The 25,555-nt window shown below is 50.2% G+C and overlaps 1 protein-coding gene across 8 annotated transcripts in view; it reads right to left on the reverse strand.

Moving 5' to 3' along the window:
• Positions 1-25,555, reverse strand: part of CUX1 (cut like homeobox 1) — a 374,916-nt gene that overhangs the window by 270,426 nt on the left and 78,935 nt on the right. For all 8 annotated transcript variants that reach the window (XM_059038133.2, XM_059038134.2, XM_059038132.2 and 5 more), the window contains exon 2: positions 23,599-23,709. In XM_059038133.2, coding sequence (XP_058894116.1) covers positions 23,599-23,709 — 111 coding nt within the window. The remainder of the gene's footprint in view (positions 1-23,598; positions 23,710-25,555) is intronic.

The following is a 25,555-nucleotide window of genomic DNA, read 5'->3' on the forward strand; positions in this document are numbered from 1 at the left end:
TTGGCAACAAGCCCCAGATTTAAAAGAGCCACCTGCCTCAAGGAAGCCCAGCACGCTGCCCTCTTCCTTCTGACTTTTCGAATTTACAGTGTGGAGATGAGCTGTGGGGGGGCAGTGGACTGCGGGTGGGGGAAGTGGGGATGCAGAACCTTCCGCCACGTCCTGGGCCCCTCTGATGAACTGGCGTGCGACTCTGGGCAAGTTGGTGTCCCTGTCTGGCCTCAGTTTTCTCCAGAAGAACATGACAAGGTGGGCTAGTGATTGCTAAGCCCCTCTCCCTACCCACCCGCCCCCCCCACCCCGTCCACAGCTGTGACGACAGCATTCTTGGGGGAGGGCGGGCTGGATCACTGCACATCTGCATTACAGCATGTAATCAATCAACCAATCCCAGATCCAACCAAGGCTGGGGGAGGAGGGGAGGCATTGTTCTTACCTTCCCAGAGCATACAAGTAGGAGAAAGCACATCACGGAGGGATGAAATAACAACACAAGGAAATACTAGAAGAGCATCTACAACTCAAGAGCACAAAGGGGGCGAGATGCCTGGTTTACTGAAGTGCTACACCCGTCCCTCAGCGCAGGTGCAGCCTCCGTCAACAGGGGGCTGGCATCCTCTGTGTGAGCTTGTTTCCAGCAACTCTCAAATCCTTTGGGACACAGGACCAGAAAACGGTCAGCTTTGCCAACTTAGTACTAACCCCGCCTCCTTCAAGGAAGACCCCTCGCACTCAGAAGGAGGGTGGGTTTGAAGCAGAAACGGCAGAGCACTGACATGACCATTCTCGGCAGGGATCAGAGTGCACCTGCCCGGCCTCCCTATCAAACCAGTCAGGGTATCGGGCAGCACTGGGTGCGAGGCCGTGTGCAGCTTTAAACCCCCCGGGGGCCTGGATGTTGGGGATCCTGAGATATAGTACAGCACAAACCTCACCCCACTGTGGTACATCCATACAAAGAAACTCTACTCAGCACTAAAAAGGGAGGAACTACAGGTACTTTCAACGACGGCCGAGTTTCAAACGCATTACACTGAAGGAAAGAAGCCAGACTCAGGGGGGGCTGTACGATCCATTTACGTGATAGCCTGGAGAATGCAAAACTGGAACGGAAAAACAGATCAGTGGTCACCAAGAGCTTGGAGGTAGGGAAGGGGCTGACGATAAAGAGGCACAGAAGAATCTGGGGACTGGGGTGCCGTCCTGCACGATCATTGTGGGGGTGGTTCACAAAGGTACACACTTGCCGAAATTCTCAGAAGCGGACCCCTAAGAAGGGGTGAAGGGGTATAAACCTGACTTTAAAAAAAAAAACCTCTCCCCAAGCGAAGGACTGAGTTTACACCAACATCTCCACGCCAGTACTACAAAAGGAATTAGAGTGCGGCCAGAAAGATGAAAGCCATGCTCACTGACCGGTATCTGTAAAGCCCCGTGAGGAGCTAGACCAGGATACTCGCTATGGTCATTAGTGTTCGCCCTTTTCCCAGCTTTTGCGGGAGGTAGGGATGGGTAGGTGGTAAAAGTGTGGGTAGAAGAGAGCAAGAATTTTCTCAAGACGGTCTCCCATGATTTATAAAAATCTATGGTGCCCGTTCAACTCAAATCTGCTAGGAAGTGTCGTGAGGATGAAATGAATAAGCAGAAAACCACTAACATCACTAATGGAAAAGACAGGAGACTTGCTCGGCCTGAGCGCTCAGCGGCGTAGGGTCCCGAACTCCAGGGGTGGAGAGCACCGCGCACGGCGGGGGGGCTCTGGGGCCGGGCTGGCCGGCTCCGACGACGTCCTGCCTCTGCCACGTCCTGGCCGGGCGACCCCAGGCAATTCCGACCTCGGGCTCCTCCTCTGCAGGACGGGGGTGAGCCAGCTGGCCTCCGGGGCCTGTTGTGAGGAGTACGGGGAAGACACGGGCAGAGCATGTGAGCACAGTGCCTGCTGGGCCGTGAGCTCTGAGCGCTAGCGCCCGTGATCGGTACTGAAACCGTACTTTCTGCTTGTAAAACCGCTTTAAGTCACCCAAAGAATACACACACGCACGTGCACACACAAGCACGCTCGTACTTGGAGGTGTTGTCAAGGGAGCACCACAGAGACCATCACCACCAAGTCCTCTTCTGGGCGGGGCCTTGCAGACCTGGCTTCTAACCTTCACCACACTCCAAAGCAGAGTCATCTCTACAGGACGCCCGCCCGCTCTCCCGCTGAGGTCGGGGGACTTCCATTCCAGCCTGGGTGCCTGCTCCCTCCGGGGCACCGCCTGCCACGGGCTGGGACCTGTGAACGATCCTGGCCTAAGCCAAAGCTTGGTGATCTCTGGTCAAAAACAATCCTACAGACGCCCGGCACCGTCCCTGCACAGGGCGGAGCCTCGGCCGGCCACAGACCTCAGCTTCCTACCGTGCGTGATAAGGAGACTGGACCAGACAACCCGGGGAACGCTTCCAGGTCTGCCCGTTCGAGAGGATGCTCATTTCCAGAGGCCTTCCGGAACCCCGAGATCGTTCCCAGCCCCCCCAGGAGTGGCAGCGCTGACGTCGTTCACGGGCTGCCTTTCCACGCTCATGACCGAGGCTGACCCCGCCCGCACGCCCTGACCACCCAAGGTCTCAGCTGGTCACTGGACACACGCTCCCCGAGCATCGCTGTGGGGAGATGGAGAAATGCCAGCCACAGCCTTGGCTTTCTACATCCTACATCCTCATGGAGGAAGGAATCATCCAAGCTGGGGGCAGATCAAGGGAGGCTGGGTGCCCCAACAGGCTCCTGAGTAAGAATTCGAGGCGCTGATTCTAAATGCAGGTCCCCAGGCCCTTACTGGGAGATTATGTCTCGCTCCGTGTAGGGTGGGGCCCAGGGATGGTAGTTTTATTTAACAAGCACACACCCAGGAGACTTTTATAATTAGCTAACTTAGGAAAATACTGACATAGGGTGGCTCCTGCATGGCTAGAAGCGAAGCTGATTTCTTCACCTTTAAAATTCGGAGACACGAGAACCTTGGCTTTGCGACCTGGAAGTAACTGGTCTGGCGTGATTTCAAAAGCATCCAGACTGAGGCAAGTCAAGGAAGAGACAGGAAGCCCGAACGCAACCAGCAGGGTTGGTCACCTGTCCTTCACCATCCTCAACAGGACGCCCACGGTCTCCCTTCTGCACACCTGGTGGCCAGGGGCCACCACACATCCGAGACCGCCTACCGCCCCATCCTCCTGACTGCGTTTTGCCAAATCCCTCTCCCTCTCCTACCGTCTTCACGACCACTGTAAACCTGTCCACTCTCCCCGAGCACTCAGCCCCCTGCTCGCCCTTCAAGGACAACTTCTCCTCCTTCTCTGGGAGAGCGGATGCCGCTCCCTGGAACGTAGACTCCCTCTCCTCCCGCCTCTGTGACCCTGACCTTGCTCTGGAATTACACCCCACCACACATGGATTCCCCTTTTCCCCCAGCCTGCCCCCACCTAGAACAAGCTCTGGTCTCCTTGGGGTGGGTAAAACCACCCCCTTAAAACCTGTCCTTCCCTAGTGACCCCCACCCCGCCTCTTTCCTGCCCTTCTCAGCCAAGCATTTTCAAAATTCCCCGTCTCTCCTCCCCCCATCCCACGATCAGCATCCCCTGGAACTCAGTCCTGTCTGTTCACTGGTGGTCGGTCTCCTCCCTTTGAAGGCGGCACTCGCGAGGGCAGGGGCTTGGCACTCTGTTCACTGCTGCATCCTCAGCGCCTGGCCCAGAGAAGGTGCACGACAGGTATTTGTTGAATGGATATGACATCACCTGCTTGTGGAGAGAGCAGCCGTTTCCCACCGAGCCCCCCAGAGCAGGGGTCCAGCGGTTCCGGTCCCACCTCTGCTCCCAGGGCATCCATGCTCCACGCCAGAGCGTGGGCCCCAACTCTGCGACGTGTAGGCCAGGCCGGGTCACTCTTGGGCATGCACCCTGTGGTCCCCTGGCAGGGCCTCAGGCAGAGCAAGGTCCTTGTTCCTCAGCCTCGCTCTGGAACCTCCCCAGCAGCGGCCAGAGCCCCACAACGTGCCACCCCCTCCCACCCCCATGGACTGATCGCTCGTGGGGACCGCCCCACGCTGGCCCCAGCCCGGGTCAAGACTCCTGCATCTCCCCGGGAGCCCCTTCTCTTTGCTCCAAGTGTCCTCTGAGCACTGCCCTCACCATTTGGTCACTTATTACTCTTTATCCAAACAGTCTAACCACACACGGCTCTCTGGCTGGGCCGGGGGTGCCCGTGGGGAGCCCCGGATACCCCAGTGCCTCCCAGGGGCCCGGCCCGCAGCTGACTCTCAATCCCAACTGTTCACCACCCCCCAGCTGTCACTCGGATCCCCTCCCTTCTCCCTTCCCTAAGCGAACAGGCCGCCACCTCGTCCTCGCCCACGGTGATGCTGTTTTCGCCTCTCCCCCTAGAGGACACAGCAAACCCAACTGTACTTTGGCCAGAAGTGACTTGAAACAAACCCGAAAGTTTACTTTGGAAAGGAGTTAATAATAAAAGTTGGAAGGCGTCTTCGGGACGATAAACACCTCCTTTTTCCTTTCTCCCGACTTCTGGCTCAGCACCCTTGCCTGGTGGAAACGCTTTCTGGGACACAACCACAGGGTTCAGGAAGGCAGGGCCACCAACTCCAGGGAGGATGGGGCGGGGGAGGAAAACCTCACTAAAAGCCAGAAAGTGTGTTTCTTATCTCCTGAAAGCTGTGACACCGTTTCTGTAATCTACCTTCATTGTTCTTGGAAGGAAAGGCTCTGGTCTGAGAGCTGCGTTTTTAGAAAGTCGGACAGATTCAGATTCTCGAAACCCTGCACCTTGCCAGGAAGAGCGCATAAGAGCCCGAAGTTTCCAGAAATAAATGCAGAAATGGAAGAGGCACCTTTGGAACCCAACAGAAATTATTTCATAAGTGCAGAGGTTGTCAGAGCAATACCACCAGAATAAATGTCTCTGGTAAGGAACTAAAGCTGTAATGAAAATAAGGCACTTAAAAAATGTCACATTAGCTACGTTTAACATAAACAAAAACAAAAGAAAGCTGTCATTTCTTTTAGTGCCTAACTTAAGTAGGAGGAAGGCAGAGAGACTTTCAAACTTCTACGGCACGAGTGGACTTTTAGAAGAGAGTCTGAACAGGTTAAACTCTGAATTTTTAAACATATCCTTTGAACAATGACCTGTATTCTGTTTCACAAAGAGACTGAGGGGGCTACAGACTTCCTGGTAAATATATTAAGGCTCCCCGGCGGGAGAAACAATTCCTCTTCTGAGTGGCCACAGAGATTTCAATGGGCTGAAATACATATTTTATACTGAAAACGTTTTATTAACCAATTGATGGGGGTTGGGGAAAGAGAAGGGAAGAATGATCGAATAAAACAAATTTTTTCCAAAAACCATAAGTGGCCCTTCCGGTTTTCTAGCTACCATGAAGATCACTTTAAAAAAAAAAATTTTTTTTTTTTTTTTACAATACAAAACAGAAATAACTTTTTTTCATCATCTCAGAGTAAGGCCCTAAAAGTTTCCCTAACTTAGGGCTAGAAGACATAATGATTATTTTCAAATGTCTGCTTAAAAATTAGAAAGTCTCAACGGTAAGCCACAAGTATGAGAACTAACCCTGAACGTTGCTATTTCTGTTCAGGCACCAAACAGCGTAAATGAATGAATACATTCATCTTCACTTTATAACTAAGATAGTCAATGGCATTTAAGAAATTTAAAAATTAGGGAAACAAATTTTTATTTTCTGTGCAACATGAAACCTATGGAAAATTATCTAGAAATTAGTATGATCTTAACATCATTTTCTTCTGCCGATTTTAATTTTAAAAAGAAAGAGGGCTTCCCTGGTGGCGCAGTGGTTGAGAATCTGCCTGCCGATGCAGGGGACATGGGTTCGAGCCCTGGTCCGGGAAGATCCCACATGCTGTGGAGCAACTGGGCCCGTGAGCCACAACTACTGAGCCTGCGCGTCTGGAGCCTGTGCTCCGCAACAAGAGAGGCCGCGACAGTGAGAGGCCCGCACACCGCGATGAAAAGTGGCCCCCGCTTGCCACAACTAGAGAAAGCCCTCGCACAGAAACGAAGACCCAACACAGCCAAAAATTAAAAATAAATTTTTTTTAAAAATGTGCAGTTCCATCACATTTAAAAAAAAAAAGAGTGGGGCTTCCCTGGTGGCGCAGTGGTTGAGAGTCTGCCTGCCGATGCAGGGCACACGGGTTCGTGCCCCGGTCCGGGAAGATCCCACATGCCGCAGGGAGGCTGGGCCCGTGAGCCATGGCCGCTGAGCCTGCGCGTCCTGAGCCTGTGCTCCGCAACGGGAGAGGCCACAACAGTGAGAGGCCCGTGTACCGCAAAAAAAAAAAAAAAAAGAAGAAAGAAAGAAAGAAAAACAATAAAGTCTGTTAAGAAATCCATGACAATTGATAATGTGGTAATATGGGCTTTAATATTGTTGGCTTTTTTTTTTCAGGGAAGTGTCCACTTACATATAAATACTAACAAAGGCTCTGTAGTTTTGTGTTTTTTTTAAGATCCTCAGAACCCCTGGAATAATGCCTGCCAACTAAAACACCTACTATGAATTTAGTAATGGGTTATGCAAACATAAATTACAAGGCCAGACATTTTAAAAGGAAAAAAAAGGTGATTTATTGATGTACTGGAGACACAGCAGGATAGAAGCACTATTTCAATTTTCCATATATTCCTCAACATTGCAGATGTGTTAATGCAAAAAGAATTTTAAAATAAAAATTACTCTCAACTCTTTTGGTTCTAACATATGAGCTCATTTACTTAAGAAGGGTTACCATGGAACTCCTTTCCCACACTTATAATCAAGAAAATTAATACAAACATTTTATCTAGTTTCAAGTACAAATGGATTTGAAAGGAAAAGACAAAGAGAGAAAGAAAGATAAACATTTCCCTTTATAACAGCAAAAAAAATTAAACTCCAAGTTCTACTCTTCACTTTACTAGCCCAACCTGCCCTGGTCCTATTTTTCACTTTAATTTCTTCATCCCTATTCACAGGTCAGTTTTTCTTTTTCTGGTCTCCTGTCACTGTTGGAACCAGCATTTTTTTTTTTTTTTCTCTACTGTGGCAAAGTAATCATTTGAATATACATGGAATACTTTTCATGGGTTGTTTATATGTAAACAAAATAAATAAAAATATTCTCATCATCAACTCCTAATGAAAGGAAACAGAAGTTTCCACCCTTCCCGGAACAGGGCATGGGAACTGCACTGGGCTAATGAAAACCCCTGAACACACGTCGACAGAAAAGCCATCTTCATTTTTCTTCAGTTTGCATGGGTTGACAGCATCACACACGGTCATTTTCCAAAGCACATGTGACCGTGGGCTGAAAAAGCCCGTCTCAAAAATAAGCTCGAAAACACTTAAAGAACGCACATTTTTAAATGCAAAGGCACGAAAGGACATCTCTGTATCCTGGCGCTGTGCATCCCTCCCCGGAGAAGGCTACTTTGTGTACGTACACACACACACGCATACGATATGGGGTCCTGGCACTTTGATTATGTGAACACACCTGACCCCAGGGAAACAGGCTGAGACCAGCCCCATATTTCAAACAAACCAAACAGCCAATAGACAGTAATGGCTTTAAGCTACTGATGACCTGGGCCAAAAATGAAGAACCACTTAATCTTCTGAAGGAAACTGTCAATGTGAGGAGGCCCACAGCTGACCTTTCCCCTGATCTTAATCACAGCCACCTATGATAACAGAGTGGGGTTTATTTTTATGCCTGGCTCCAGACTACAATGATCAATCCTTCAATGTTGACTGTTTTGTATCCACACAACGAACTAGAGTGAGTTAAGAGTGTGTCATTTTCATGGACCCCTGGAGTCAGGCATGGAATGAAATCCACCTAAGAATAAGATCTAGAGTAATTCCATCCAAAGCCTAAACACCTTATAAAGTCTCCCCAGATTAATCTACAAATTCGACGCTTTTCCAAGAAAAATCCCGAGAGAATTTTCCAAATGGCACCGAATGAATGATTCTAAAAGTCATACGGAAGCACCGTCCAGATGGCTTTGAAGAACCATGAGGATGGGCCTTCCTCTACTAGATATCAAGACTTAGTAATAGTATGGAAATAATTATGGCAATAATATAGTAATAATCATCCAGACAGTGTTGGGGTGGACAGACTGGGGGCCTAGGGGCGGGCGTGGTGCCTGGCAGAGGTGCAGAAGTTAACCCCCGGGAAAGGGGGACTCCATGGTAAATGGTTCTGGGTCGAGGGGCCCTCAATGGACAAAGATAAAATTATAGCCTCACCCAGTCACCATCCACACAATACTTTACAGGTCTGATGTAAAAAGCAAAACCAAAAAACTGCTGAAGGAAAATACCGGAGACTGTTTTTATGACATCAGCATAGGGAGAATTTCTGAAATAAGATTAAAAAACGCAAACTTTACATCAAGAACTGGAAAAATAAAAGCCACCTGCATTAAAATTAAAATCTTCCATGTGACCAAGGACAACATAAACACAGTGAGAAGCCAGGCCACGGCCTGGGAGGAGAGAGCAGCCATGTACACATGCAACAAAAGGACCCAGATTCTGGATATTAACATTTCCTACAAGTCGGTAAGAAAACAGCCAACAGCCCGATGGGCAAATGGGCAAAAGATACAAGCAGTTAAGATTCAAAAGAGGAAACTGTACAGGCCAGTCATTGTACAAAAGGATGTTCTCCCACGTTAGAAATAAGGAAATAGAGCAAAACCCAATGAGGATGTGGCCGGAACAGGTACTGGGAGACGGGGGGCATGAGAGCATGTAGCCACTGAGGGCAGCTAACTGGCTACACCCACCTGGCCAAGCTGTGACCGGGGGCCACACTTGTGGGGGGCTCGCCTCGGTAAATTCCTGAACCCACTCCCCAGGACGGGTAATGATAATAAAGAGTGTCAACAACAACCAGAAATCCACGTGCCATCTCAGGAGGGCAATGGATACATCATCTGTGGTTCATGCACACAGTGGAATGAATTTTTAAAAGACCAGGTGGCAGAGAATATATACAGATATCGCAAGATACCATTTGCCTACCATGTGTGTAAATAGTAAAATAGATATACATATATAAAACAGCATCTATTGTTTATGAGTGCATAAACATTGCTATGAATGCAAAAAGCGTACGGCAATGAAACATCAGTTTCAGGATAGGTTTATATCTAAGGAAGAAAGGAGGGGGAAGGCAGGGAGGTGGAATTTTAGCTGCATATATAACAGTTTATTTCTGTTTGAAAAACAGGCATCAGAAGCAAATGGACGAAACGTTAACATCTTTCCAGTCGTCATGAAAGGCACAGAAACGTGTGTTTTGTTTTTATGCTTTTTGGTATGCTAGAAATACTTCATAGAAAAAATAACTGGGCTTCCCTGGTGGCGCAGTGGTTGAGAGTCCACCTGCCGATGCAGGGGACACGGGTTCGTGCCCCGGTCCGGAAAGATCCCACGTGCCGTGGAGCGGCTGGGCCTGTGAGCCATGGCCACTGAGCCTGCACGTCTGGAGCCTGTGCTCCGCAACAGGAGAGGCCACAACGGTGAGAGGCCCGCGTACCGCAAATAATAATAATAATAATAATAAAAAACCCGGTCACATGGCTTTGCATATAAAAGAACTATGTCATGCAGGTAAAATCCTGTGTGAGGCCTGTGAGTGGGACCCAGGGGAGGCAAAGGCAGTTGTACCTTCTGGGTCTTTCTACCCAAGGGCCACTCCCTTGCACAAGAAGTTCTTGGAAGATGTGTGTGCCAGGGTCTGTTTGACTCAAAACGTTTGCAGGTTAAAATTTACCCAGTACCTTACAAATGCAAGAGCTTCTTGTGACACAACGTTGAAGGTGGAGTGGGAGGTGTTAGGAGCTGACGTGGCCCCGCCTCCCCAAGGCTGGTGGGGGGGATCCCCCAGGAAGACAACTGTCACTAACTGTCCAATCTCAGGATACCTGACGGCAGACGCTCTTGACAACGGTGCGGAGACAGTGTACGGATGAATAAATATGGGGTGAAATTGGGGCCCCAATTGGACTTCGGAACTACAACAGTGACCTTTCAAGTGTGAAGTAGGGAACCGCCAAGAGGGGGGGGGACCCTGCAGCTGAAGTGGCCCAGGATGCAAGTTACCCATGTGAGAAGTAATCCAGCCTCTGTGCCCTCCCCGGACTGTGCTGGGGAGTCTGGCTGCCAGGGAGGCAATGGGGCGGCTGCGTGAGGCAGGGGAGGCGGCTCCGGGGACCCATCCCACCGCAGGGGCCTCAGACCTGCCGCCAGCGGGCCTGCATTCCCAACCTCCAGCCAGCTTCTCCGCTTCTGAGCTGTGATGCCCTAGTGGACCTCCTCCCTCCTCTAAGAGGCTCAGTTTTCCTCTCGTTGAAATGGAGAGAAATATTGTACCTATTTCACAGGGATCCTGTGTGTTAAATCAGCCAATACAGTTAAAGTCTTTAGAACAGTGCTGGGTACACAGTAAGCGCTCAGTAAGTGTCAGCTGTTGTTATGAGCTCTTCCCGCTGTGTCCCTGCAGTGACCAGAGCCTTAAAAACAGAGCTGCCCGGGTATACCCCAACCCACATACAATGGGATCACCATGACGTTTTGCTGTGTGCAGGATGAATTCTGAATAGAAAAACCCCAAGAGGTAAAGCAGGTGAGGCCTGTTGAGAATAAAGGGCAGCCCAGAAGACTTGGGCCCATAGAGGATGAACAGGAGTGCACCAGACGGGGAGGGAGTGGGCCCGGCTCAAGCGCCCTCGGACCTCGGCCACGCTGCACGGCCATCAAACAACAGAGGGTACCTGGCCTGCTCAGCCTTCAAATCCAGTCGGTGGCAGAACCAGAATCAGGATCCAAGTGTCCTGATTCCCGATACAACTGTCCCTTTAACTGTATCAACAATACCATCATGTCTTCCTGTTAAAATACTGGACCACAAAGAAAATTATCACACTCTGCATGGTAGGCGCGTAATGCTCCCTGTAAATTACTCTTTCTGCAACTTACATTTTCAAGTTAAAACCAAGAGCCGACAGTAGTCAATAATCAGTGTTCGGGACTTCCCTGGCGATCCAATGGTTGAGACTCCACGCTTCCACTGCCGTGGCCCCAGGTTCAATCCCTGGTTGGGGAGCTGGGATCCCGCATGCCCCACGGCGTGGAAAAAAAAAAAAAAAATCAGTGTTCGATGATTAGCCCCAACTACTCCTGCCCATAGCCCTCTTGGGCAAAGAAAGAAAAACTTAAGACAACAGATCTCAGGGTCAGCAGGACCTGTCATCTGTCTCTTTCCTGACTGACAAAAATCTCAAAACAGAAAGGAAGATTTTCCTGTGCTTTGGGTTATAAAAATTCCCGTAAGGTAACCAGTGTTTTCAAGTAAACGCCAGGTTTTAGCCTAACCGCTCTTCCCTGGGTATAATCCCACAAAACGAACACCCAACACATACAACACCCTTTAAATGGGTATGTCACTTCAGAGCGATACTCAAAAAATATATATATATTTTTTGGTTGTTTTTTTAACGAACAGAAGAGAAACCGCTTACAATTAACTGACTAAAAGTTGACTTCTGGAAGCTAAAAGGGGACAGCCTGGCACAATGGTTATGGCCTCGTTCTTGGGAGTCTGTCTGCCCGGGGGGCAGGTGGCTTGCACTCTGTAAAGTGGCACTAAGGACGCCCACCTCCTTGGGTGACCGTGATGCACTTAGCATAATTCTTGGCTCTTGGTAAGTACTCAATAAATGGTAATAAATAACAGTTCACCACAATTTCAACCAAATTTTATGGCCTTCCCATTTAACCATCACACCTAACAAGTTGCACACAACGAGGATGTTTACTGAGAAGAGCTGTGAGCTCCTGTCTATACCCGGGTTGTTACTACACCCTATGTGGAATGACATTCTCTACCCAGAATGTACTTCGGTTGAGGTTATGGACCAGAAAGACAAGCTATGGGCTGCTCCCAAAGAACAGCTTCCAAAGAGAGAGTTTAGGCAAATATTTCCACTCCATGAACAGCAGCACCAATGCAAAGGGAGAGAAAATGACCATCTAGACACATATGGAAGGAGTGTATTTTAAGTTTACTGAATCTATTCAAGTCTGCCCTAGAAACTAGGTCTACAGCTTATAGACCTACAGGTCTACTTAACGCTTTAAGAGTATTTTTGTGTGGGGGGGACCTCCCTGGCGGTCCAGTGGTTAGGACCCCGTGTTTCCACTGCAGGGGGGACAGGTTTGATCCCTGGTCAGAACTAACATCCCACGTGCCGAGCGGCGAGGCCCCCCTCTCCCCCCAAAAAAAAGTTTTGTTTTGTTTTGTTTTAATTTTAGTGCTCATTTATAGCTTTAAAATTCACTCGTGAACACAGTTTCTCCTTTTAAAAGATTAGATTTCTATAACATACACTCAACAGGCCATTTATTGAGCTCCCGCTATCCGCCAAGGCTACTCTGGCCCGTCTACGGCAATTCTGTCTGACTCATAAATTACCCCCGCGAGAGTTTCATCACTCCCATTTTCTGGATGAGAAAATGGAGGCTCGGAGGTTATACAACTCAGAGTGGTCTCGACTAAACTTCCATGCCACATGCATCTAATTACAGCCTTTTCCTTCTGACAGTTATTAAACTCTCAGAGAATCTGTCTGTTATGCTTAAAATGGCCCTTTGAAAACGGCTAGACGCGTAGAGGAAGCGGCACACGGGCTCAGGAAGGAAAGGGAACGGCAGCCCTGCGACATTTCAGTGAGTGAGTCGGGACAGGCCGCTCCTGGGAGGCAAGCGGGGCCGGAGGGCTCTGCAGATGCCACGCGTGGCCCCCAGGTCAGGGCTCCTCAAGCAGTTCCGCCTGCTTCCTGTATAACCAACACAGACCGAGAGATTAACTCTTCATTGATTACCTACGAATTCACTTTTCTGGGCCAAAGGCAGTCAAACAAAGCAAGGCCTCCCTCCAGCTCAAGTGTTTACCGACCGAACGTTCTGACATCCGAATGGAAAAGCTCCCGGTCTTAGGAAGCAGAGGGGCCGAATCTGGTGTCTCAAAGTCACTGAGTAATAAGAGCAAACATAGGCCATCCGGCCTCCAGCTGAAAGAAATTACAGGGACCCCGCAGCTAACAATCTGCCCAAATTCAGCAAGGGTAGCAGGGAGCTATGCAAAGGGTCATTTTCCATTTTTTGATTCAAGAAACTGTCCTAACTTCCTGAAGATCCTTCACCCATCCATACTCACTGCCGTACTGTCCTGTTTTCATTCTTATCACCACCTGAAATTATCCTGTGTGTCATCTGTTTACATGGTCACTGTCTGCCTGCTCCCCACATGAGCCAGAACCTTCTCTCGGTGTCTTGCTGTATCTCAGAACCTCAGACGGCCCCTGGGCCCATGAAAGGGCTCGGAAGGAAGGGAGGGAAGAATGCAGGAAGAAAAGTGTTTATTGAGCACCTACTATATGTTCCTTACAATTGAATTCATTTCACCTGCCCAGCAGCTGGGATATTGTCAGTTCTATTTATACATATGGGGTCTGCGTCCCAGAATGCCTGGTGATCTTGGTCACGGTAACTTAGCCCAAACATCCTGGTCACCACTTACTGGCTGTCCACTCCACTCCAGCCCGGGACCGGCCATTTACTTTCCAGAAATCTCACATGTTCCTCAACATGACCTCTTGAAGTAAGCAGAATATATTTTTGCAGATGGAGGAACTGAGGTTAAGTTTCTGTCCCAATGCCACTAAGCCATGGAGCTAGACTCACTCCATGTGTCCGAGTCTGAGCTAAGTCCTCTTCTGCTCTAGAGGCCTCCTCGGTGCGTTGGGAGCATATTGCAGGGTCTCTCCGGAATGAGGGGGAATAACGTGGCCACCAGCCGGTACCGACTGGGGGCTGAATGACGTTTGTGCTGCATTCATTACTCATCTATCTATCACCCTCGAGGCAGGTTTTCTCTCCTAGGGACCCAGAAGAAACCAGAAAATAACCTCTTGGGTTGATAAACTGGCTTAAAGGGTTTAATTGGTAACAGTTAAAAGTTCACTTTTAATTTTTAAACTTTTTCTAGTTAAAGTCTTCTTATGACTTAACAGTGGGTGATTCTGGAATGATTAAACACCCAAGTTGATTATTTGGGCTTTATAATTTGGCCAAATATTGAAGCAGCCTTTTCCAAACCAAGCTGGCCACTGCCCAGATGAAATCCACAAGACCCTTTTATGTAGGGAATTTCTTCAGAGGATGAGAGAGAACAAGTGAACAGACCACCTGTGCAGGGATTTCCCACACCCCACAAAGAAAGGCATTAAAAAAAAAAAACCTTAATTGAGATATAATTCACATATCATAAAGTTTATCCTGTTAAAGTGTACAGTTCAGGGCTTCCTTGGTGGCGCAGTGGTTAAGAATCTCCCTGCCAATGCAGGGGACACGGGTTCGAGCCCTGGCCCGGGAAGATCCGACATGCCGCGGAGCAACTAAGCCCGTGCACCGCGACTACTGAGCCTGCGCTCTACAGCCCGCGAGCCACAACTACTGAAGCCCGTGCGCCTAGAGCCCATGCTCTGCGACAAGAGAAGCCACTGCAATGAGAAGCCCGCGCACTGCAACGAAGAGTAGCCCCCGCTCGCCGCAACTAGAGAAAGCCCGTGTGCAGCGATGAAGGCCCAACACAGCCAAAAATAAATAAATAAATAAATAAATAAATAAATAAAGTGTACAGTTCAGTGGTGTTTGGCATATATACAAAGTTGTGCAACCATCACTACTATCTAATTCCAGAACGTTTCCATCATCTCCCCCCAAAAAACCCCATGAGCATCAACAGTCACTCCCCATCCCCCTGGCCACTCCTAATCTACTTCTATAGATTTGCCTATTATGGACATTTCGTATAAATGCAATCATGTGGCATTTTGTGTCTAGCTTCTTTTACTGAGCAAAATGATTCAAAGTTCATTTATATTGTAACATGTTATTCCTTTTATACCTGAATAATATTCCATTGTATGGATATATCACATTTTGTTTATTGATTCATCTCTTGATGGACGTTTGGGTTGTTTCTACTTTTCGACTATTTCGAATAGTGCTCCTATAAACATTCACATACGAGTTTTTGTGTGGACATGTTCTCGATTCTTTTGGATATATACCTAGGAGTGGAAGTGCTGGGTCATAGGGTAATTCTGTGTTTAGCATTTTGAGGAACTGCCAAAGAAAGGCAGTTCTTGAAATTTTTAAAAAATTCTGTACAGAAAATAAAATTAAAGTGTTAAGTAAAATTTTATCGGCCTGTTTGAGAAATGAATCTTGTAGAGCAGTATAGTTAACATTTTTTTAAGTTGGAGTACAGTTACTTTACAATGTCGTGTTAGTTTCTGCTGTACAACGAAGTGAATCAGCTCTATGTATACCTATATCCCCTCCCTCTTGGACCTCCCTCCCATCCCCCACCCCCCCACCCCTCTAGGTCATCACAGAGCACCGAGCTGAGCTCCCTGTGCTGTACAGCAGGTTCCCACTAGCTACTTTACACATGGTAATGTATTTATGTCAATCCTAATCTCCCAGTTCATCCCACCCTCTCCTTCCCCCACTGGGTCTACATGTCCGTTCTCTATATCTGTGTCTCTATTCCTGCCCTGCAAATACATTCATCTGAACCATTTTTCTAGATTCCACACATATGCGTTAAGACGTATTTTAAAGATTCTGTTTTGTATAGACAAGGTTCCTAAACGAACGCTATAAATACGATCACCCGGAATCCACGGTGCCCCAGGTGCACAGCTAAACACACATAACGGATGGAGCCACAGCTCCGGCCTACAACAGGCCTTTCCCCTTCAGAAGTGGGAGGAAGTAACTGTACCAGAGCTGCAGACTCAGCAGAGGGGCTGCGTCTAGATTCCTGGATCCCCGATGTGAGTGGTCTGTGGGCACTGGGGGTGTCCGTGCTCCTAGATGGTGTCCGCCTGCATCCCCCGGTCTTCAAGCTTACAGGCCTCCTCCCCATCACGACCCTTCCTGAAAGGCCCGCGTCCCTAGGGGCACGTCTGGTCTGCCCTTCTCTTTAAAAGTCACAATTTGTTGGGACTTCCCTGGTGGTCCGACAGTTAAGACTCCGCACTCTCAATGCAGGGGGCCTGGGTTTGATTCCTGGCCGGGGAGCTAAAACCCTACATACCGCAAATAAGCCCACGCACCGCAACGAAGACCCAGCACAGCCTAAATAAATACATAAAACTTAAAAAACAAGAAACCATGACTGTATTCCAATAAAACTTAAAAAAAAAAAAAAAGTCCTAGTTATGGTTTAAAAAGAAAGTCACAATTTGTTGACAGTATAGAAGAACAGAAAGGAGATAATGAATGTCACCTGTACCCCTCCCCTACTCACTACAGAAATAATATAAGGTTGGCATTTTGGTGTTTAACTCTCCAGGCTTTGGGCTCTGTATGATCATGTGTATTTAATAAAGTGGGATTAAACTAGTAAAAAAAGTCACAATCTGTCAAATCAGTGCAGTGGGTCGTCAATGAACGTACTCCCATGTCCAGGGAGACACCAGGAAAACTAAGCTCACATTTCTAGTCTCCCACGTGCACTGTCTTTTTTGATTCTCATGGGGACGGAAGCAAACACAGAAGCCACACAGGCCTCCACAGTCTGTCAATTTCTTGAAAACAAGAGAAGAGCGAAGAATTCAGTCACTGCTCAACAGGCAAGCATGTCCAGTTGTGGCGAAGAACGTCTGAACACTGTCTGATAGTTTAAAAAGCTTGGGGAGTCATATATGAGCTCGTTTAATGCTCATGCCAACTCCACCATGCAGCTGTTAACGACCATCCTCACCTCGGCCACCTGACCGGCCTGGGACCCCTGCAGGGCCATGTGGGGCAAAGACACCCCCCCCCAACAGGTTTCTCACCAAGCCCCGGCCACGCCGTCTCGAGGCAGCCTGTGCAGGACGTGTCCATCTGAGTTGCAACTTTATTTTTAAGTGACGCTCTTTTTCCAGGCTGAGTCACTGCCTGCAGTGTCTATATAAAGGCTGTAGAGGCAGTGACTAAATGCATTTGGGCCCGGGCCACAACTATATTACTGCCCCCTCCTTCCCTCCCCCAGCCTGCTGACTCCTTTCTCACAGGGAGCGCAAAAGGAGCCTCAAAGTTTGCAGCGTCTCTCCGTCCTTCTGTGCCCCTCACTTCCGCAGAAGGGGAGCAGCTGGCTCACGCGTGCAGGAGACAGGGCCGGGGGCATGCGACTTTTTACCTCACTCAGGAGTCCATCCTGATCAATAAGAAAGTGACTGGGGACTTTCCCAAAGAAGGCGCCGCCGCCCTGCCCCCACCTGCCCGAGCTGGGGAGAAATCCACAAATCTAGTTCATTTCAGCCGTGGTGCAAGATTGCTTCCCGAGTTGTATGTCAAGACGACTCCTGACTATTCCATAACGGTTTTCTAAGAATGTAAAAATCAGAAAAACACTCCAGCCAGAGCAGAGAGGGCAAATTAAGATTCTGGCGCTCAGGAAATGAACGCCAGCGAACAGGCGGTTATGTCAGCAGGAAAGAGAACGTTCCCTTCATGGAGCCAGGCCTGCTGACCCAGGAGGCGGGGCTGTGAGGCTGTGGGTGGCGCCAGGCCCGGGGCCACCTTCCCCATCGGGGATGGAGGGTGGTCAGGGAGCCGTGACCGGGTCAGGGCGGGGACCCAGCTCTGTCTGTCATGACGGGAGCGAGAGGTGGTGACGGGAGAAAGAGGCCACGTGCGTTTGCGCAGGAGAAATGTGGGAAACAGACCCAGGATGTGAGCCTGGTGGACCAGGTGTCACGAGGATTAACACTCAAGAGAGCAAGAAATGTTGAGGCAAAAATACATCAGGGGAAAAAATGAGCAAGGAGAGCTCCCGAAGTGCAGCTGAGTTTAAACCTCACGGAAGAGATGGTGACCCCTTTCATAGGAAACATAGATTAATCCAGCAAAGTCTGACAGTCAGGTGCCTAAGATACATGCTGGGTTAGGAGCTGGACACTCTGCCAGGACAAAAATGAGGCCCAAAGATGGTTTTATGATAAAACTGCAGCATCTCCAGTCGGAGGTTTTCCTTTCCTCCTCCCCATAAAGGATGGTTCTTCTGCTGTTGAAAAGAAAGGCAACAAAACAAAAACCATCCCTTGTGCTCCATCTGGAAGCAAGTCTAACACTGAAGAAGACCCTTCTTCTGAGAGTTGAGCATCATATTCAAATAGCTGGAGCTGCTGAGCTGGGACGGCACCCCCTGCAAACCTCCCGTGACCTGACTCTGCGGGCCTGCACCGCTCCAGATGCTCAGGCCATCGAGGAGGCAGCTAAAAGCACCAACTCAGGGGCCAGGCTGCCAGTTTTCAAGTCCCAGCCTGGCCGAGTAGCAGCTGTGAGATCCTTGTCAAGACAAACGTTGGTCCCAGGAGCAAACTTAAAAGTTAACCAAACAGAAAACCAAGAAAAAAGCAACTCCTAGGTAGAATCATGAAACCCTAGCATTGCTGTCCCTATCTCCATCCCCACCCCCCACGGGAAGTAACTCAGTTTCCAGGGGTAAGGAGCCGCGTGTGCCCTAGGCAGGTTCTGGGCAGGGCCCTCCACATCCCTGGTCCTCTGATCTGCCATTAGGTTTATCAACACTGAGGCATCAAAGGTCATCCCGCCCGCACCCTGGCTCTCTGATCAAAGCAACAGAAAAGCAAAAGGCACGGGGTTTTGGCCTGCACTGAACCCACCAGGCTTCAAGAGCTTCAAGAAAGCTGCCTCCAGCCTAGCCATGCTCTTCACCAGCCTCGGGCAGGAAGAATGTGCCAGCCAGCACGGAGGCACCTGCCCCTGCCGCCAGCCTGCAGGGCCCCTCATCAGCGGGGGTGGCCCAATTCCTCTACCCACCTCCCGGTCCCCAAAATCCAGCCCGGGGGCCGAAGTGCAGTGGCCTCTGTCCAGAGGTCAAGGCCTCAGCACTCATCTCTCACGCAGCCCCTTTCCCCCATCTTTCATCCCCACCCCCACCCCAGTCTGGGCACAACTAAGAGGAAGGTGAAGGGGGAGACACATACAGAGCTCGAGGGTGGTGCGCCGAGACCCCTGAGACCACCAACGTGTGCCCTGCAGCTGTGCATTAAGCCAGGGGCTCCTGGATGAGTTTCAGGGGGGTCCAGGAGAAACTAAACTATGTGCAAACGTGTGCATTTCTCGGGGGGCAGGTCCTTCCCCAATGCTTCAAAGGTTGAGAACCTAGGCTCAAAAAGCAGCCCTGCCCACCTATAGCAAGAATCACTGTGACACATGCAGCTTGGAATTTACCAGCATTGATCTAAGAGTGCTTCTGGGGGAAAGTCTGTATTCAGAAGATTCCAGAGACACTGTCCTATACTTAACATGCCTTATCAGGATGGCTTACTTGCTTGGTAAGAATATAAGGAACTTTTTAAGAACGGGGATAGGATTTTATCCCCAGGGCCAAACCATCTGACACGTGGAAGGTGCTCAAAAATACTTGTAAAATGATTAACTGTTATTACACGCCAACTTTTGGAACACTTTGGGTGAAAACAACCTATATTTGTTGTGGGTTTTGTTTTTTAAGTTCCTTGAGCTGGCTTTGAGGAGAAGACAACTGTATCTCATGTGTTTCGTAGTACGTTTTCCAAGTTAATGCTCGTAACAAACAGGCACTAGGCTCTCGGTGCTGGGCCTGTGTGGAGCTCTCCCCCCCGACACACACGCACACACGTGCACGCACACGCACACGCACACACTACTTACTACACACACATTACATACTACACACACTACATACCACACACACACAAACACTACACACACACAGCAACCCTGAGAGCTGGGCCCTGCCAATTACACTTTTTACAGATGATGAAACTGAGACTTTGGGAGGTTAAGTCATTTGCCCAATGACACCAGCCGGTAAGACACCTGCAGCAATAAATATAAAAAGTGAAACAACCTAGAAATCACCCCCCCCCCGGTCTTTTATGTTCCATTATCAATCATAAACTCAATAGGGAATGGATGTTTAGTCACAAAATTCAAATTTAAAACGTTTTTCTTCAAAAGGGACTCTTTTCTGAGTCAGAAAAGGCATGAAACTTCATATGCAGAGTAACTGCATCTCCTTCAGATTAACCACAATTTTGAGTTTAAAAAGACAGAAGCAAGAATATCAATTGACTAGGAATATGTTCATTTAATGACATAAAACTGAAACTGAAAGAACTTCATTCTAAATGAAAAATCTTCAAGGCTCCGGCCTCCGCGGTGCCTCTTGGGCTCCTGGCTGGTGGGGTGGGCACTGACCCGCCCATGTCCACACACACACACACACACACACACACTCCCACCCCCGGACCCGGGCTTTCCCAGTTGCCCTTGGGCAGCACCAGTACAGAAAAACACAAACTCCCTGCCGGCAGACAGCTTCACTCGCCTCTGACTGCCCCTTGAAGCCTGAACCTGCCTAAAAGACTTACTCGACACTCAACAGACACTGGGAGGACAGTTTCTCCTCTCCCGGAACAAAGAGGGACATCAGCGTGTTCATCCAGAATCATCGCACTTGGTGTGGTGACACCAGCAAGACCCATGGCCCTGGCTCTGCCCTGCCAGCCTGGTCCTCACTCGGCCGACTGTGTGAGGCGTGAGGATGCAGGTCTGGGTCCACACCCAGAGATGCCCCCCGCCCCCCCCCCCCACCGCCGCTGTCAACAAGCCAACTTTTTTTTTTTTTTTTTACCCCTGAGAACAAAGTTCTAAGCAACCTTCATCTTCACACGTTCAATTTCCAGAAGTGTTCCCTTGACAGTACGTGTTAATCTGTCCTCAGTTGTTTAATAATCAGAAGAAATGACTGATGTCACAGACGGGTCAGGCTCCTCGGGACTGAAGCTCCAAACAAGGTGATGACCCAGGCCCCACACTCGTCAGAGCCCCCAGACACCCCAATACCATAGGAGCCCTAAGTACCGCCATCATGTACCCCGGAGGACCTCGCTGAAGCTACCCACCCCCACCTCCACTGCAGCCTTAAGAGGTTTCCAAATCTACAGAAGATTCTGGATGGCTGGCAGCATAGGTGAACCTGTCTTCTCTACAGGGTCTTGCCTCAAGTTCCCATGGGAACCCACACCAAATTCAAGGATGGGTCCGGGATTGGGAAATGCAGGGGAGCCATCAGGGCAAGAGCTGGTGAGCGCCTTTACCCTTCCACACATCTTGGAAATCTGCGCTGCAGCAAGGCCTCCTGACTGCGGCAGGAGGAGCCTGAGAGGGCACCAGCCCCGACCAGCTGGCAGAGCCAGGGACAAGCAGGATGGCAACGTCCACCCCTTCTAGGCGGGGTTCTGCATCCCCTTCTCCATGGAGGACGGTGTCTAAAAACGTGCCCTGGCAAAATTTGCAGAGATATTTCCCAACCCATATCCTACAGCCCAATAAAAATAAAAACAAATTAAAAAAAAAAAAATCAAGGACAAACAAACAAACAAAACGTGCCCTGGAAAGCAATGCCCCAAATGGCTTTTCCCTACCAGGCTGCTCCTCCCCAAGCCTCTTCCATTTACTGGGATTAGGAGAAAGAATGCAAAGTTTGAGGCTAGGTTTCATCAAGTAACTGGCTTGGGATTCAACACAGGCCGTGGATGGGAGCCGGCGCCCAGTTCCTGCCAGACGAGCCCTGTTTAGATGGCAATGGAGGGACGGGGCCCGTTCGCTGAGCCCGAGGTGGCCGGAGGGGACACGCCCTTCCTCGGCTGGCACCACCTTTAGCTGACAGGACCTTGGGACCCAAGAGGAACACCCAGGAAATCCAGTCCTCTTCACGGCACTTCCTCACAGGACGAATTATCTTTACCTACTGTTGTCTGATGCCTCAGAAGCATGACCTTGCCCTTCTTTTTTAGATTTTTCTACGGCCACCCCTGGACATATGGTCACCAAGGGAAGAGCAGTGAGAACACAGGACGCGGGGACAACTAGTTGCTAGATCAGTGCTGAAGGTGGCTCGAGAGACGCACCTGACCCGGGCTGGTCTAGGGAAACAGAGTCAAAGACAAGAGTGCAAGAAACCCCGCGGCGAGACCCTCCTCCGGGAAGGTCTGCTCTGAGCAGCCCAAGACGAGGAAGGTGGCCTGTCGCTCGACTGCCTCCTCTGATCCTGCCTTTGCTCATGACATGACGAGGTGGAACGTGGAGACCAGCGGTCCACCCCCAACCCCCCAGCGGCATGGAGGACAGCAACCCCCCAAGCCTGAATGACTCTGACCCGCGTGCCTGGTCCTGATACAACACGGGAGATCCCTGTTTCAGGGCAGGGTGGGGTGCAGAGGGTAAGCAATGAATCTAAAATTTAAAACTCTTAGGTGGGTCTGCTGCTCGAGTCTTATCTCTTTCCACTGGACTACCACGATTTTTCCTCCGAAAATACTTATTCTGAAAAATAGAGGGTTAATTACTTGTTTCCTCAAATGATTCACAATAACACTCCCTTAAACAGCAAGCTCCTCTGGAGCACTTCAAATGGCTCCACTTTTAAGCAAATTCAATTCACACATCATTTTCCAGGACTATTATAAAAGGTAAAAGCATCCCTCCCAGAAAGCAGCTTTTCTTCCAGGCCTGTTCCTCTGTTCTCCATGGAAGAATCTGGAGGCCTGGGAGCCAGGGCTGAAGCTCTGAACACCTGCCACGCACTCACACCTGAGTGGAGGCTGCAGGAGGCTGGGTACGAGCCCACGGCACAAGAACCACTGTGGGTCCAACTGGCAGAAGCTCGCGGAAAGCCATCCTCACGTCTGCTCAACTGTCTGTAAAACTCTCCTGTCTTTTCATTTCTTCTGAAGCCTTTGATAAGGACTCAGGGAACAAGGGACCGAGACAACAGGGCAGGAAGAGGCCGCCCCGGCCGCTCTAAACACTGTCCTCCGAACACATACTTCCAAAGAAGAAAACTTAGGAGCTCACGAAGAGCACATTTCCAGTGCCCTTTAAAGCCTATTTCAGGAAACACAAAGGCAAGTAAAAGGACAGACCAGACTAAATGTCTGTTTCGCAAGAAGCGTCGGCCTACTGCACCCTCGGATGCGTGCAGCCTGCGGGGCCCCCTCTGAGGCCCTGCCACCCGGCTCTGTCGCTGTACTCATATGCTCGTTGAGGTCCTGCCTACAGACGTGAGCACACGGGCACGGAGCGGCTGGGGCCCTGCCCCTGGCTCCCCAGCTGGTTCAGCATCTGCATCTAGAATTCACTCGGGCTTCAATCTGGTCCCCAGCCCGCACAGGGGCTCGCTGCTGGGGCCAAGGGCAGCCAAAAGGAAGGAGCAGACGCCGCCCCCGCCGCACCCCCCCCACCCCGTCTGCTAGGAATGAAATGCTTACGACACGTTCGGCGACACACCCGCCGAACAAACGTGCGCTACAACGGTAGTAAGATACCCCCTCTCCTGAGAGCCAGGGAGGGAGCCGCCGCTCACCTCTGGAGTGTTCTTCTTGAACTCTCGGCTCTGCTCGATGAGCCGCTTTCTCGACTGCTCGCTTTCATCCTGCCGGTTCGCCAATACTGTTGCGGTGGCATCGAGTTCCCGCTGTGGGGAGAAACAAAAAGGGAAGGCGAGATTGTAATTGCACTTTGTACGGGAGGAGAGCACATCTGCACCTGACCAGGGCACCGGGTGACGGGGCGGTGGGGGAGCCCGTGGCTCCAGGGACCACCACCTCGTGGTCCAGGAGGGGCTGGGGGCCAGCGGAAAGGGGCCGGGGCACCACCAGGAGGCTCCCATCTGCCCCCGTGCACCGACTGGTTCGAAAAAAGCAAAGCCGCTCGGCTTGACGTGCTGTGTGTCAACGGGCGCGTCACAAGTGACTGCTCCTGCGACAGGACGCGCAGATGCATTTTTCTCTGCTAAAACCAGAGTCCGGCCAGTGCCCCAACACCACCCCTCCCCGGAGTCACTCGCTTCTGCTCTTCACGAGCGTCTTTCCTGCCACGTCTCTGGGCCCCAGTCCTGCTGCTTGAGTCCAGGCGGCTCCCCGGGGCATGCCTGTCTGACTCTCTGGGCCTGGCATCTTCTGTAGTCACATCTGATTTGCTTTTGGTCGACAGATACTTAGCATGGGCTTACTAGAGGCCAGACATCATGTTCAGGACCTGTTAGTTGTTTTCAAAAGGGACCTTAAGAGGCAAGTCCCAGGAATAAGGATGTCCAGCGTCGTGTCAACTTGGGAAGTGAGGCACCCGGAAACAGTGTCAGCCCCCAACCCTCAGACTTGCCCCTGAGACTCTGAGAACCACCAGGAGTGGGTCTCCCGTGAGAGGACCTCTGCTGCACACAGCAAACCCACACTCAGAGCGTCAGAGAACCTGTGTCCTAGCGTTGGAAGCTCTGGGAAGAGCAGCCAAGAGGCTCTGTTTGCAACAAGCCTGCAGCAGATGGGCCCAGGAGGGTGGCGTCCTGGGCGGACAGCAGGAGTGCAAGGACACACTCCCGAAGCCACCGAGAGTCGCATTTTTCGTGCTGGGTGGCTTTGGCTACTGAAGACACACACGGGCACATTCTGCTTAGGATGCGAGCGGCGGCTCCAAGTGGCTTCTCAGTGCTACAGCCCGTCGCCCCGAGGCCCAGCAGAGCTAGGGAAGGCGAGGAAACTCCAAGCTGAAGATCCATGCACAGACATCCAGGAAGCCAAGAGGCTTTCTACACCCACCCTCCACCCGCCTGGCTTCCTTTTTGGCGGAAGTAACCAAAGGCGTCTGCGAGCCCTGCTGCTGAGCACTTCGTTGATTCCGCTACAGGGTGGGCCGCTGCCAGACGGGGCGGCAGAGTGCTGGAACAAACATCTAGGGTGCTGTCAACTTGGAAATGGCAGAGTTTTTAAAGGGGTGGGGGGCTGGGGGGAGGCACAGGGGGTGGGGGAGATGCCACCACACCGCACTCTCTCCCTCCTTCCGCGCTTCTGGCATGGCGGCAATTCTTGGGCAAGCGAGTCCAAAAGAATAACGTGGGCTCGGATTCAAGAACAGATGTCAAAGCTACTGCAGAAAAGAGGGAAACACTGCACATTTTGATAGACCACATTTGAAACACATCCCAGTCAAGTGAAGGCAGGGGGGAAAAAAAGAGCAACTGAAACCAATGTGGCAGCGTGGGGTGGAGACAGAGGAGAGAGCAATCGCAGATAAACAGAAGGCTTCTCAAAAATATAAACAATCTGGTAAAAGGAGGAGGAGGGCCCAGACACCTATATTTAAGCAGCAGCAGCAGAAGCTATAAAAGGAGACTTCAAGAAAGGGGATAAAAAGCCAATATTGAAATACGACCAAAAAAGTAAGGTTGATGTTTGGTTCCAATCACACACAGATGCAGAAAACTTGGAGAAAACCAAAGAGCTTTCAGTGAAGACCCTACTTCCTGGGGTGGGGGGGTCACTTAA

The sequence above is a fragment of the Kogia breviceps genome, chromosome 14 (genome assembly GCF_026419965.1).
Source record: "Kogia breviceps isolate mKogBre1 chromosome 14, mKogBre1 haplotype 1, whole genome shotgun sequence".
In the NCBI taxonomy this organism is placed as follows: Eukaryota; Metazoa; Chordata; class Mammalia; order Artiodactyla; family Physeteridae; genus Kogia; species Kogia breviceps.